The 14,935-nt window shown below is 37.0% G+C and overlaps 1 protein-coding gene across 2 annotated transcripts in view; it reads left to right on the plus strand.

Annotated features, from left to right (window-relative positions):
- Nucleotides 1-14,935, plus strand: part of MYO9A (myosin IXA) — a 247,613-nt gene that overhangs the window by 29,470 nt on the left and 203,208 nt on the right. For both annotated transcript variants that reach the window (XM_012640651.1, XM_012640652.1), the window contains exon 2: nt 11,483-12,393. In XM_012640651.1, the coding sequence (XP_012496105.1) occupies nt 11,554-12,393 (840 nt within the window). In that variant the 5' untranslated portion in view covers nt 11,483-11,553. The remainder of the gene's footprint in view (nt 1-11,482; nt 12,394-14,935) is intronic.

A 14,935-nucleotide genomic window follows, 5' to 3' on the forward strand; every position in this document is an offset into this window, starting at 1 on the left:
TAGAGATGGAGTCTCGCTCTTGCGCAGGCTGGTCTCGAACTCCTGAGCTCAAACGATCCGCCCGCCTCGGCCTCCCAGAGTGCTAGGATTAAGATTTTTAATTTTTTAAACATACATTTGCTTGATTCAGTTCTTCTGCTTCTCTTGTTACTGAATGACAATGTATGGTTCTACTTGTAACTTTCATCAATAGATCCCTGTGATAAAGCAAGTATCAAGAGATTCTTTTTTTTCCCTTGGAAAATAACCTTAAGAACTTGGTAAAAATGCAAAAACAACATTAATATATATTTTTTGGAAATTAAATTTTATTAACATACTGCAGAACATTGTACAGAGCACTGCATTAAAAATCTTTAGTTACTTCTTTTTTATCTTTTTAACTGAACTTCTAATTTAAAGGAAACTCTGTATTCCCTGTTTTCTTTCTTCACCACAGTTTTCCTCTATAATTAGTGCCTTCTAACTTGGTCCAGTGAATAACATCATAAGCTGGTCTATTCTGAACCACACCCTACCGACCACAGCAACTGTCTCACCACATTGTTTCCCTGTTAGCATATATTTTGAAGTAACTACATTATGATAGAGAATAAAAAGAATATTAAATAATTTTCTTTCTAAAATTGCAATGTCTGATTGCAATATAAATGCCAGTAATGCACTTAATTCTTTACATGTTTGTTTTATCTTTGCAGTCAGTCAGTAATCCCATGTCATTTATTGAGTAATCTCTTTTTTCCCTGTTGACTTGAAATACCATCTTTATCATAAAGAAAATTCTCATAGATTTTTTGCTCTTTAGGCCTTAATTTTCTGATTTGAAAGGTAATAGTTTATTCTGTCTCAGAGAACTCTGTTCAACTCAATGAGGTAACGTATGTCAAACTTTGGTGAAAACTATAAAAGGAAAGTTTAAGATTTCCCCAAAGCCCAAATTTTTAATGCATCTTTATATATGTATGCCTTTATAAATAATTTTCTACATTTTAAAATTTGGTATTGTAGATTCCTTTCCATATTTCTGCATGGTTAACATTACAAGTATTTCTCATTGTTCAAATCTGCTTACTTCTTCAGTTTGGATAGTAAATTTGGATGTCAGTGGGTACTGCCTTATTTGAATCTGTTTGATTTCCCAAGTTTGGATAGCATAGAAAGATAATGAAGGAAATATTCAGAAGTTTACTCAAATGCATTTGGTTCTTGAATTTAGATCGTGAGATTTTTGGAAATCAGGAATGTGGATAACAAGGGATACCTATATTCTTAAGGTGTATTGCAGTGGATTGCTAGCTGTTATAATGGGTTCTTTTCATTACAGGGAACAGAAACCCAGCTCAAAGTGGCTCAGGGTAAAAGGGAATTTATTGGCACACTTAACAAGAAGTTCAGTGGTCTAGCTTATTTGAGGCACAGCTGGATACCGTGGCCCAAATATGTTGATAAGGCTTTGCTGTGTGTTAGTTAAATATTCTTCTACTGCAGAGAGGGGGCCTCCGTGCATTCAGGGAATATGGCTGCCAGCAGTTCTGGGTTTACATTTTTCTAGCTTAGCAGCCCTGGTGAAAAAAAATTATGCTGCTTTCCCAATAGTTGCAGCAAAAGTTCCAGTGTAGAATCTCAGTGATCAACCACTAATATCCCCTTTCTCTCTCATCTGGGGAATGAGATCAGTCTACTCAAACTATGTCAGCTACTCAAACTATGTCAGATGACAAGGAAGAAGAAAGTCTTTCAAAAGAAAACACAATACATTCACCAGAAGAAGGTACAGAGTACTTTCTGGGCTAGCTAAACCGATATACCTATCTGATAATTCATTTCACCCATCACCTTTTCTTCAGTTGAAATACTATAAAATGTCTTTTCTTTCAGCACCCTATTTGGCTTTTACTTGGCAATTGATCTGTAGGTAAAACTTGAGCTCCTACGTACTATCTAGTGATGAAGATCAGCTGACATGTGCTCTTGTCACATCTTACCTCAAAATCTATAATCTGTTTCATTACTCACCTTTTTTTTCTTTAATTCTTTCAGTAAAAGAAATAGTGTCTTTTTCTTTCTGAGAGGCATCTGTCTACTTTTTTTTTTTTTTTTTTAAATGAGATGGGGTCTTGCTCTTGCTCAGGCTGGTCTCAAACTCCTGACCTCAAGCAATTCTCCCACCTTGGCCTCCCAGAGTGCTAGGATTACAGGGGTGAGCGACTGTGCCCAGCCATCTATCTACTTTTGACTTAACTCATTTAGTTTTGCTTACCAAGGAACTTTGGCTTACCAGTTAGACCTTTTTCTTCAGTTTTTAGTGTCTGCTTCTCTACTGGATCCTATTTATAATCATACATTTGTGTTCACAAGCCCCCTATCTAATAAACATTTCACCGACACAACTTCTCTTTCCTTTCTTTATAGCAGATTTGATCAACACCTGATAGTCTACTCACTTGCCACTTTATCAGTTCTTCCATAACTTGCAGTCTTCCTCTGTTTCCTACTTCTTTCAAGGTCACCAGTGATATCCAGAGATCTTTGTCTCAGGCCTAAACCTAAAATAGTGATATGGAAGGGCTAAATGGAACTTAAGAGATACTTAATTCAACTTTATTTTCCTGTTTTGCTTGAGGTTATCTTGATTCTACCAACTTTCTTTTGGTTAGTATTCACATGGTATAGCTTCTCCTTTTTTAAATTTCCAGATTCTGTATCCTCATGTTGTAGATATGTGTCTGAAAACAGCATATAGTTGAATTTTAAAAACTTGATCTTAGCAATCTTTATCTTTTAACCAGAGCATTAACATTTTATACAATTACTGTTTTATTTAGTTTTAAAATTTACTATTTGCTTTCCGTTTGTTTCATCTGTTGACTTTTTCCCTGAGAATTCTCCTTTCTTTTGAAGTGATTATTTTTATTATTCCATTTTTTTCACTGTACTAGTTGGAAAGTTATACTTTAAAAAATTTTTTTAGCAGCTACCCTAGAACAGGGGTCAGGAAACTTGTTTCTTTTCTTTTCTTTTCTTTCTCTCTTTCTTTCAAGGGACAGGGTCTCATTGTGCTGCCCAGGCTGGACTCAAACCCCTGGGCTCAAGCAATCTGTCTTAGCGTCCCAAGTAGCTGGGACTATAGGTGTGTACCACTGTGCCCAGCTAGCAATTTTTCTCTGTAAATGACCATATAGTAAAAATTTTTGGCTTTGTGGGCCATGTGATCTCTGTCACAACTGCTTAGTTCTGCCATTGTAGTACAAAAGCAGATGATAGGTGATGTAGATGATAGGTTAAAGAAAGAATTATAGATAGAGGACTGGATAAAATCATCCACAACACTAGCTTGAGACCAGAACCTTGGAGAGTTTTTTACTTTTAAAATGAAATAATGGAAAAGGAGCTGTAAGAGTGAATCAGAAAAAGAGTAAGCCTAGCAGGAAGATTACAAGAAAAATATTGTAACTTATGTGAGGGCACTTTTCAAGAACAAGGAGTCAAATGCTATAGTGTGATGTGTTAAGATGAAGATTGAGAAGAGGCCTTTGGATTTGGCAGCTCTGTGGTAATTGGTGACTTTTTCAAAGAGCATTCTCAGTAGCTTGCCATGTGGGAAGAGTGGTAAGGGATTAGAGAGTGTTTCCAAATACTTGGGAATACAGTGATTCCTAAATACTATTCTTGGGACCAGCAATGACAGAATTACCTAGATTTTTCTAGTGTAGAATTATTATGTGGCCTAGAAATGAATATTTTTAAAAAGTTCTCCAGATGATTCTGATGAATGCTCATGCCTGGGAATTAAAATGTTGATCTTTCAAGTAGTTTAGCAAGGACTGCTTGCCATCAAAGTGGATTTATGAATGGTATTTTGAGACACTCCCTTTTTTTAAACACAAAGTAATGATTGATGAAATAACAAAAAGAGAAAACCAAGTTGGTATAAATGGGTCTCAGAAAAGATAAAACATTTCTGTTTCAGAAAGGGAATAGAACATGTGCATTGAGTGGGGCTGTTGCTGGGTCTACAGATAAAGCAGCTGAAGTTTTGGCTTCTTTGAGGTAAGGGGTAGGTATAATTGGAGTTGGGCTCATTGTTGGAAACCATGGGCCAGGACAAGACTCCTCTGTTGAAAAAGATGTTTCTAAGTTTAATTCTAGGGTTGCCATCTTATACAACTTTAGGGATTGGATTGTAGTTATTCAGGGCATCTGCTGGAGTAGTATAGGACACAACCTCCCTGGCTGTCAGAAGTAGCTTTGCTGCTTCTCCTGCTAGAGGCCGCAGCTTATATGAAGCCATATACCTAGGAATTCAGGAGAAGAAACCTAGCTCCACAACTAGGAACCTATTAACCCCAGAGTATATCCTCACTGTTACTGCAGAGCAAAATCCCCTGATTCTATTAGAACACCTGTAAGAAAAATTTTTATGAGGTAATTGGGGAAATTTGAACACTGATTGATCATTTAATATTAAAAATTGTTAGTTTTAAAATGATTTAGTATGATTATGCTATTGTTATTTTATTAATAAAAAAGTAGGAAGCCGTGGGTTCTCAAGTGTGTGTATGAAAAGCAAAAAATCTCCATCAAAAGTGCAGATGTAAAGCTAAATTCTCAAACATATGAAGCCATCTAATGCTAAGGAAAATATGAAATAAAGTCAATAATCAGAAGAGCGATTCAGCCCTTTCAGCATGTAAAGACACGGTGAAAAGGCACCATAAGCCAAAAAATGGGCCCCCACCAGGCAGTGAATCGGTATGTCCCTTGATCTTGGACTTTTCAGCCTCCAGAACTATGAGAAATAAATTTCTGTTGTTTGTAAGCTTAAAAAAAAAATAAGAGCAGTTCAGTCTGGATGACATGAAAATGTTAGCCTGAAAAATCTAATAATCTAATAATTACATATTTAGGATTTTCAAAGAGAAAAGTAAGGGAGCAATAGCCCTTAAATTAAAACATTTATGAAATATAAGTAGAAAAGATCAGGTGGATATGAAAATGACAGAAACTTTAGAAGTGAAAAATATAGTAATTGTAATTTTAAAAATCCAACAAATGGTGTTGATAAATGGGAAGAGTCAGTAAGATGTTGGTTTTTTCCAATATTAATCTGTAAGATCAATGTATTGTCAAAATACCGAAAGGTTTTTTCATGATAGTCAACATATTGATCTTAAAATTCTTATAATAGAGTAAAATAGCCAAGGTAACATTAAAGAGGAACAAATTGAGGTAATATGCCCTTCAGCTAACAAAATTTATTATAGAACTGTAGTAATTAAGATAGGCTCAGTGATGGACAAATAAACCTATGGAACAGAATACAGAGCCCAGAACATATTAATAGGTGCATGGAATTTGCTACATGACAAAGATGACATTATGAAGTTAGTGAGGAAAGAATAGACTGTTCAACGTAGTGCTGGTTCAATTGCTAATCTGAGTTGAAATGAAAAAAATTAAGAGCCCTGTTTCATTAGCATACTGAAAATAAATTCTATATAGCTTAAAGACCTAAATGAGAAAAGCAAAACATAGGCCTTTTAGAAGAAAATGTGGGATAATAACTTTATGGCCTAATGATAAGGAAGGATTTTTAAAAAACTACAGCAGGAGCTAAAAATATGTAGGGTTTAGAGCCAGACTGCCTGCTTCAAATCTCAACTTTATAAACACATTCTAGTTATGACTTTGGCAAGTTATATGATCTTTCTGCATTTGTTTTCCCATTTGTAAAATGAGGATGATGTGAAAAACAACTTCCAGGGAGGAATTGTGAAGATTAAATGAAATAATCCATGTAAAGTACTTATAAAAATGACTAGTACAAATAAACATGTGTTAAGAGCTAACTACTATTGTTGATGTTTACTAAGAAACAAAACATAAACTGTAAAGGATCAATAAATTTGACTATTGAGAATGAAAACTTCTCTACAACAAAAGGCAGTTGAAATAGTTAAGATATTTGCCACATATTCAGCTGAAAACTGATTAATATCTAGGATATTAATATATGAAAAACTCATTCAAACCAGTAAGGACAAGGCAATTCATAAAAAAATGGAAAAGAAAATGAATGAGCAACATAGCCCAAATGGCAAATGAGAGGATTAGAATTGCCCATCCTCACTAGTACTCAGGGAAATGCAAATGAAAATAATGGGTATCTTTTCACACTTAACTAGATTGGCAGAAACTCAAGTCTGACAACACTAACTTTTGGTAAGGAGACAAGGTGAATTTTCATAGACCGGTTGTGAAATAGGCAATCGGAACAATCATTTTTGAGAGTATTATGTTACTTAATAACATTTGGTAAAGTCGAAGATGCCTAAACCCTAGTGATTTCACTCCTAGATAAGAAGCCCAGGGAAATTCTAGCAAAGGCACATGAGGAAACATGTATAAGAATTGCAAGCTGGGCACGCGGTGGTTCACGCGTGTAATCCTAGCACTGTGGGAGACCGAGGTAGGAGGATTGCTTGAGGCCAGGAGTTCGAGACCAGCCTGAGCAAGAGCTAGACCCCGGTCTCTACAAAAAATTAGAAAAATTTGCGGAGCATGGTGGCACATGTCTGTGGTGCCAGCTACTTAGCTACTTAGGGAGCCAAGGCAGCAGTTGCTTGAGCCCAGGAGTTTGAGGCTGCCATGAGCTATGATCATGCCACTGTACTCTAGCCCCAGTGACAGAATGAGACCCTGTCTCAAAAAAAAAAAAAAAAAATTGCAAGAATTGCAGCATTGTCCTAATACTGTAATATTGGAAACATCCTAGTGTTCAGTAGATGGACAGCAGATTGATAAATTGTGGTAGAGTAATATAATGGGATATTACTTGACAGTTAATGAACTTTATATGCTTTAGCACTTACAAATATAGAGGACAATATTAAAGTGAGAAGCAGACTATTAAGTATGGTATGATACCATTTTATTAAAGCTTAAAAACAATGAGAGCTGGGCATGGTAGTAACAGCGGGTGGAAGGATTACTTGAGCCCAGGAGTTCGAGGCAGCCTGGGCAACATTGCGTGACCCTGTTGCTTAAAGAGAAAAATAAAACAAACAGTATTATGTATAATTTATGGAGATTACACAGGTAATAAAAATATTAAAACAAGTATGGGAATAATACCAACCTCAGGATAGTCATTATCTCTGCAGAGCAAAGGAAGGAGCTTTAACTGTATCTCTAATAGTTTGCTTATAAAATGGCAAGTATAACAGTTGTCAAACTTGTTGAATTTGGGTTGCAGCTATATAGCTACCTTTTATTTTATTTGTTTATTTTATTTATTTATTTATTGATTGATTGATTGAGACAAAGTCTGGGCTAGAGTGCCGTGGCATCAGCCTAGCTCACAGCAACCTCAAACTCGTGGGCTCAAGCGATCCTCCTGCCTCAGCCTCCTGAGTAGCTGGGACTACAGGCATGCGCCACCATGCCCGGCTAATTTTTTATATATATATATTTTTAGTTGTCCAGATCATTTCTTTCTATTTTTCAGTAGAGACGGGGTCTCACTCTTGCTCGGGCTGGTCTCGAACTTCTGACCTTGAGCGATCTGCCCGCCTCGGCCTCCCAGAGTGCTAGGATTACAGTTGTGAGCCACCACACCCGGCCTATTATATTTATTTTTTTGAGACAAGTGTCTCTGTTGCCCTGGCTAGAGTTCAGTGGTACCATTTTAGCTCACTGCAACCTCAAACTCCTGGGCTCAAGCGATCCTCCTGCCTCAGCCTCCCAAGTAGCTGGGACTACAGTTGTGTGCTACCATACCCAGCTAATTTTTTTCTATTTTTAATAAAGACGGGATCTTGCTGTTTCTCAAGCTCTTTCTCGACCTCCTGACTTGAAACGATTCTCCTGCCTTGGCCTCCCAGAGTGCTAGGATTACAAGTGTGAGCCACCACACCAGGCTTACTCTTTATATTTTTATTTTTAAATTTAAAAAATTTTTATATACCCATGGGGTACAAGCGTAATTTTGCAACACTGATATATTGCATTGTGGTGTAGTCAAGGCCTTCAGTTCATCCATCACCGGAGCAATGCACATTGTACCCACCAAACCACCTCCCATCATCTACCCCCCATTCTAGTCTCCATCGTCTATCATTCCACACTCTGCTTCCATGTGTACCTGTTATTTAGCTTCCACTTACAAGTGATGACATGAGATATTTGTCTTTTTGTATCTGAGTAGTTTCACTTAAGATCATGGCCTCCAGCTCCATCCATGTAAAAGACATGATCATACAAAAGACATGGTCTCATTCTTTTTATGGCTGAGTAGTATTTCATTGTGTATACCACATTTTCTTTATCCAGTCCTCTGTTTATGGACATTTAGGTTGATTCCATACCTCTGCTGTTGTGAATAGTGCTGTGATAAACATATGAGTGCAGGTATTTGTTCCCTTTGGATGGATACCCAGTAATGGGATTGCTGAATCTTATGGTAGTTCTATTTTTAGTTCTTTGAGAAATCTCCATTTTGTTTTCCATAGTGGTTACACTAATTTACATTCCCACCAACAGTGTACAAGAGTTCCTTTTCCTCTGCATCCTCGCCAACCTGGTTTTTTTTTGTCTTTTTAATATATGCTGATTTTTATATGTTCTGTAATCTGTGTGTTTGAAAGATCATCTAGGAACAAGGTAAAAAACTAGTTTCTTGATTAGAGGACTTGGATAATAATGTGTGGTAGTATGACAGGGAAGTAACTGAAGGTATTTTTCATGTTTTTTTGATAGCGTCATCTTTATATTTTAAAGGATGAAATAAGTAAAAAGAGAAAGATTGATAATACAGGAGAGTATTTTTCGATGGGCCAAATTATTAATGAAGAGGATAAGAAATGGGTTTCATTAACCCGACAAAGGATGTGGGATGTATTTTCTCTGTAGACAGGAGTGGAAGAATAGAGATGAGATGAAAATGGGAATAAATTTTGAGTTAGAGAAGCCATTAGAAGAAAATCAATATTTTCTCTGGTATAAAAGTTGTAATCATTCTTCTAGAAGTGTGGTATACTGTGGAGTTTCGAGAAGATTGAAAGGATATGCAGAATACTTACAAGGAATGAAATATGGTTAGATAAAAAGAACATTTTTCTGATTAGTGATGTTGAGCATTTTTTCATATACCTTTTGACCATTTCTGTGTGTGGGTTTTTTTTTTTTTTTTTTTGAGAAATGTCTATTCAGATCTTTTGCCCATTTTTAAATCAGATTATTTGATTTTTCCCTATTGAGTTGTTTGAGTTCCTTAGGTATTCTGGTTATTAATCCTTTGTCAGATGGATAGTTTGTAAGTATCTTCTGCCATTCTGTGGGTCATCTCTTCATTTTGTTGGTTGTTTCCTTTGCTGTGCAGAAGCTTTTAGCTTGATGTGATCCCATTTGTCCATTTTTGTTTTGCTTGCCTGTGCTTTTGAGATATTACTCAAGAATTCTTTTCCCAGACCAGTGTCCTGCACTGTTGTTCCAGTGTTTTCTTTTAGTGATTTTCATAGTTTCAGGTCTTAGATTTAAGTCTTTAATCCTTTTTTTTTTTTTTCTTTTTTAGAGACAGTCTCACTCTGTCGCCCTAGGTAGAGTGGTGTCATTGTAGCTCATTACAACATCAAACTCCTGGGCTCAAGTGATTCTCTTGCCTCAGCCTCCCAAGTAGCTGGGACTACAAGTGTGTGCCAGGATACCTCGCTAATTTTTTCTGTTTTTAGTAGAGAGGGGCCTCACTCTTGCTCAGGCTGGTCTTGAACTCCTGAGCTCACACAGTCCTCCTGCCTTGGCCTCCCAGAGTGCTAAGATTACAGGTGTGACTCATCATGCCCGGCCTTTAATCTGTTTTGAGTTGATTTTTGTAAATGGAGAGAAATGCAAATCAAAAATATGAGATGTCATCTCATCCCAGATAAAATGGCTTTTATCCAAAAGGCAGGCAGTAACATGCTGGTCAGGATGAGGAAAAAGGGGAACTCTTGTACGCTGTTGGTGGGAATGTAAATTAGTATAGTCACTATGGAGAATAGTATGGAGGTTCTTCAAAAAACTAAAACTAGAACTACCATGTGATCTAGCCATTCCACTGCTGGGTATATATCCAGAAGAAAGGAAGTCAATATATTGAAGTGATACCTGCACTCCCATGTTTATTGCAGCACTATTGAGATGTGGAATCAACCTAAATGTCTATCAGTGGATGAATGGATAAAGAAAATGTGACACATATACACAATGAAATACCATTTAGCCATAAAAAAGAATGAAATCATGTCATTGCAGCAACATGGATAGAACTGGAGGTCTTTATCGTAAGTGAAATAAGCCAAGCACAAAAAGACAAAGATTGCATGTTCTCACTTACACATGTAGGAGCTGAAAATTAAAAAATTGAACTCAAGGAGATAGAGAGTAGATTGATGGTTACCAGAGACTAGGAACGGTAGTGGGGAAGGGGAATAGAGTGGTGATGGCTAATGGGTGCAAAAAATACAATTAGAGAGAATGAATAGGATCTAGTATTTGGTAGCACAATAGGATGACTGTTTTTTGACAGTAATTTATTATATATTTTAAAATAACTAAAAGAGTGGAATTGGAATGTTAGTTATCCTGATTTGATCATCACACATTGTGTGTATAAAAACATTACATGTACTCCATAATTATATACAACCCATAATAATTAACAATAAAAAATTAAAAGAAAAAGAAAAGGTAGAATAAGTAGCATTGAAGGACAAAGGGAGGTTGAATAAAATTTGTAGTGGTGCCTAGGTGTATAATTTTGTCAGATTTGCTCAGCAATTCAGGGGCAGTTTGCTCTTGTCAAACCCTTGTCTTCTCCTCACTTTGCAGGAGGAAGAGAGTCAGAGACCAAAATTCCTTGAATATGTCTTATTTCTATAGCAGATATCTCTCATTATTTTCTTGGTTTTAACTTTATTTGGTTTAATTTGTTTATCTCATCTTCTTACTGTTTTTAATGAATTTTATAAAACTTTTGCTGCATTGCTGACATTCTTTCTTGTTTTTGCATTATCCTTGAAGAGATTTGGATGCAAGGTGATTAGATTTGTGTTATTATTCTATCTTAATCCAGTCTTTACTGAGGCTTGTTAAGTATAAAGAAAGAACTTGGTTTTAATCTCAAGTACTTAAGGAACATTTGAGATAACAGGTAAAAAAATAACTCTTCTCTGTATTCTTTGGATTTTGAATTGTTAATATAATAAAACATTAAAATACATATTTTTGATATGTTGGTATTTTAGAAAGTGCTCGGATTTGAACAGTGAACCTTAATATTATGTTGTCTCAATGAGTCTTTTTTCAAGATTGTTTCTGTACTAAGAGTTAGGATTTTGTGTTCTAAAAGATGCAATCAATATGTTTTTTAAGTCTTTTGTTTCTTGAGCATCAGAAAGCAATGTGTAATATTACTTCTTAATGTTTCACAACTTTTATGTTACAGTTCTTTTGCCAAAAAAATGGTTTGCACGATCTTGAACATGTACTATCCATGCTGATGGGACAGGATCCAATATGAATATAAGTGATGGAGGAAGACGACGCTTTGAGGATAATGAACATACATTACGTATATATCCTGGGACAATTTCAGAAGGAACAATCTACTGTCCAATTCCTGCCAGGAAAAACTCCACAGCTGCCGAGGTGATTGACTCTCTTATAAACAGACTTGATCTTGACAAAACAAAATGTTATGTTCTAGCAGAGGTAAAGGAATTTGGTGGAGAAGAATGGATACTCAATCCGACAGACTGTCCAGTTCAGCGAATGATGTTGTGGCCCCGAATGGCTCTGGAAAATCGCTTGAGTGGAGAGGACTACCGCTTTCTTCTGAGAGAAAAAAACCTTGATGGATCAATCCATTATGGTAGCCTTCAGTCATGGCTACGGGTAACGGAAGAACGTCGCAGGATGATGGAACGGGGTTTTCTTCCACAGCCACAACAGAAAGACTTTGATGATTTATGTAGCTTACCTGATTTGAATGAGAAAACTCTCTTAGAAAACCTACGAAATCGCTTTAAGCATGAAAAAATTTATACCTATGTTGGCAGTATTCTAATAGTTATTAACCCATTCAAGTTTCTTCCTATTTATAACCCCAAATATGTCAAAATGTATGATAACCACCAATTGGGAAAACTTGAGCCCCACATTTATGCTGTGGCTGATGTAGCTTATCATGCCATGCTTCAGCGTAAAAAGAATCAGTGCATCGTGATTTCAGGAGAGAGTGGTTCTGGGAAAACTCAAAGCACAAACTTTCTCATTCACCACCTTACTGCTCTCAGTCAGAAAGGATTTGCCAGTGGAGTAGAACAGATTATTCTTGGAGCTGGACCAGTACTTGAGGTAAGTGTATAGAAATACTTTTCTTATTCTTTTTTCTGAGACAGGTCTCGCTGTGTTGTCCAGGCTGGTCTCTAATTCCTGGGCTCCAGTGATCCTCCCTCCTTATCCCCCAGGTGCCTGCCACCTTGCCTGTCAATTTTCTTATTCTTTTTTTTGAGACAGAATCTTGCTATGTCGCCTCAGCTAGAGTGCGGTCGTGTCATCATAGTTCACTGTAACCTCCAGCTCCTGGGCTCAAGCGATTCTCTTGCCTTTGCCTCCCAAGTAGCTGGGACTACAGGCATGCACCATCATGTCCAGCTAATTTTTCTATTTTTTGTAGAGATGGGGTCTTGCTCTTGCTCTTGCTCTTGCTCAGGCTGGTCTCGAACTCCTGAGCTCAAGCAATCCTCCCACCTTGGCCTCCCGGAGTGCTGGGATCACAGGCATGAGCCACTATGCCCAGCTTATTAAACGTATTTTTAAAAAATTCTTGGTAGCATAAAAGCACATATCAGGACAACATCTATTGGATGCTGGGGAAGGGGGAGGGCGGTGGGAGGAAGGGGCAGGAGGGAGGAGGGGACGGGTATTTGTATACGCAAGGAGTGCAATGCGCACTACCCGAAGGATGGACATATTTGAAACACGGACTTGGGGGGAGGGGAACCAAGGGCAACACACGTAACCTAAACATCTGTACCCCATAATATGCTGAAATAAAAAAAAAAAAAAATTCTTGGTAGATGTGAGAAGATAAAATAAAACTAAATAGAAGTGTAGACATTGTTTTTGGTTCCCCTTGGTAACCAAAAGATGGTAACCTTGGAAGATGGAAAAGCAAAAAAGGCAGTATGGAAGATAGAAGGATGTGACAGTGGTAATTTTTTTTTTTTTAAAGTGTCTTTGGGTCATTAATGATGCAAAGAAAAAGATTACTAGAGTCATATATATCCCCCTATAAAGGGAGAAAGCAGGGACAGGAGTCTTGTCTGTAATTGGGTTGTGGAAGTAGGTGATTGGTGAAAATATTCTTTCCATTGTATTTGTATCTCTGTACCTTAACATCTGTGCCTGGCACTGAAATTCTAAAGGGTTCGTTTGTAAAAATGTGGAGTATATGGGAAAAACATGTTTAGTTGTGGGATATTTTATAAGTAAAACTATCAAATGTTGAAAGAAATACAGAAAGACTAATACCACATGATCTCACTCATATGTAGAATCTGAAAAAGTTGAATGCATAGAAACAGAGAGTACCGAAGGTAGTGAGTTATCTCACTTGATTGTTCACAGTTACAGATTGAACTCCTTGTTCTGCTGCTTTCCCCCTTCTCACTACTACGCTTGACTAGTCTTAAAAAAAAAAAGGGTAAAATGGTGGTAACCAAAGGCTGGAGGGTGGTGGGATTAGAGAGATATTGGTCAAAGGACATACATTTTTAGTTATACAGGAGGAATAATTTCAAGAGATCTGTTGTACGTCATGACGACTATAGTTAATAATATATTGTATACTTGAAAATTTCTAAGAGAGTCAGTTTTAAGTATTCTCGTTAAAAAAGATGATAGCTATATGAGGTAATGCATGTGTTAAATAGCTTAATTTAGCCATTCCGTGGTGTGTATGAAAACATCATGTTGTACACTATAAATAATGCAATTTTTACTTGTCCATTAAAAAAAGACAGAGAATACACTTAAGTCTGGAAAGGAGAAGGTAATATTACTCAGTTTTTTTTTTTCTTAAGAGATTTTATGAGGTATAATTGAGATACACTAAACTGCACATTATTTAAAGTATACAATGTGATAAATTTTTGACATATGTATACAGGTGGTCCCTGGGTTATGGATGAGATAGGTTCCTGAGAATGTTTTTAGGTTGGATTTTTATGTAACTTGGATCCCTGATGAACAGTGCATATATGGTAGTAATAATAATAATCACAACAATACTATTCTTTTGCATGTGTATATCCATATGTTGAAAAGACTATTTTATCCCCATTGAATTTTCTTGTCACCCTTGAAAATAAGTTGAATAAGTTGACTGTAAATGTAAGGGTTTATTTCTGAATCTCAGTTCTAATCCATTATTATTTACATTTATCTGTATGCCAGTACTACATGGTCTTGATTGTAGCCTCATAGTAAGTTTTGAATCAAGAAACGTAAACAGGCCGGGTGGTGGCTCACGCCTGTAATCCTAGCACTCTGGGAGGCCAAGGTGGGAGGATCGTTTGAGCTCAGGAATTCAAGACCAGCCTGAGCAATAGTGAGACCCCGTCTCTACTAAAAATAGAAAAAATTAGCCAGGCGTGGTGATGCTCCTGTAGTCCCTGCTACTTGGGAGGCTGAGGCAGGAGGATTGCTTGAGCCCAGAAGTTTCAGGTTGCTGTGAGCTAGCCTGACACCACGGCACTCTAGCCTGGGCACCAGAGCAAGACCCTGTCTCAAAAAAATAAATTGTGGGCCGGGTGCGGTGGCTCACGCCTGTAATCCTAGCTCTCTGGGAGGCGAGGCAGGCGGATTGTTTGAGCTCAGGAGTTCGAAACCAGCC

This window comes from Propithecus coquereli, unplaced genomic scaffold, assembly GCF_000956105.1.
Source record: "Propithecus coquereli isolate 6110/MARCELLA unplaced genomic scaffold, Pcoq_1.0 Scaffold155, whole genome shotgun sequence".
Taxonomy (NCBI): Eukaryota; Metazoa; Chordata; class Mammalia; order Primates; family Indriidae; genus Propithecus; species Propithecus coquereli.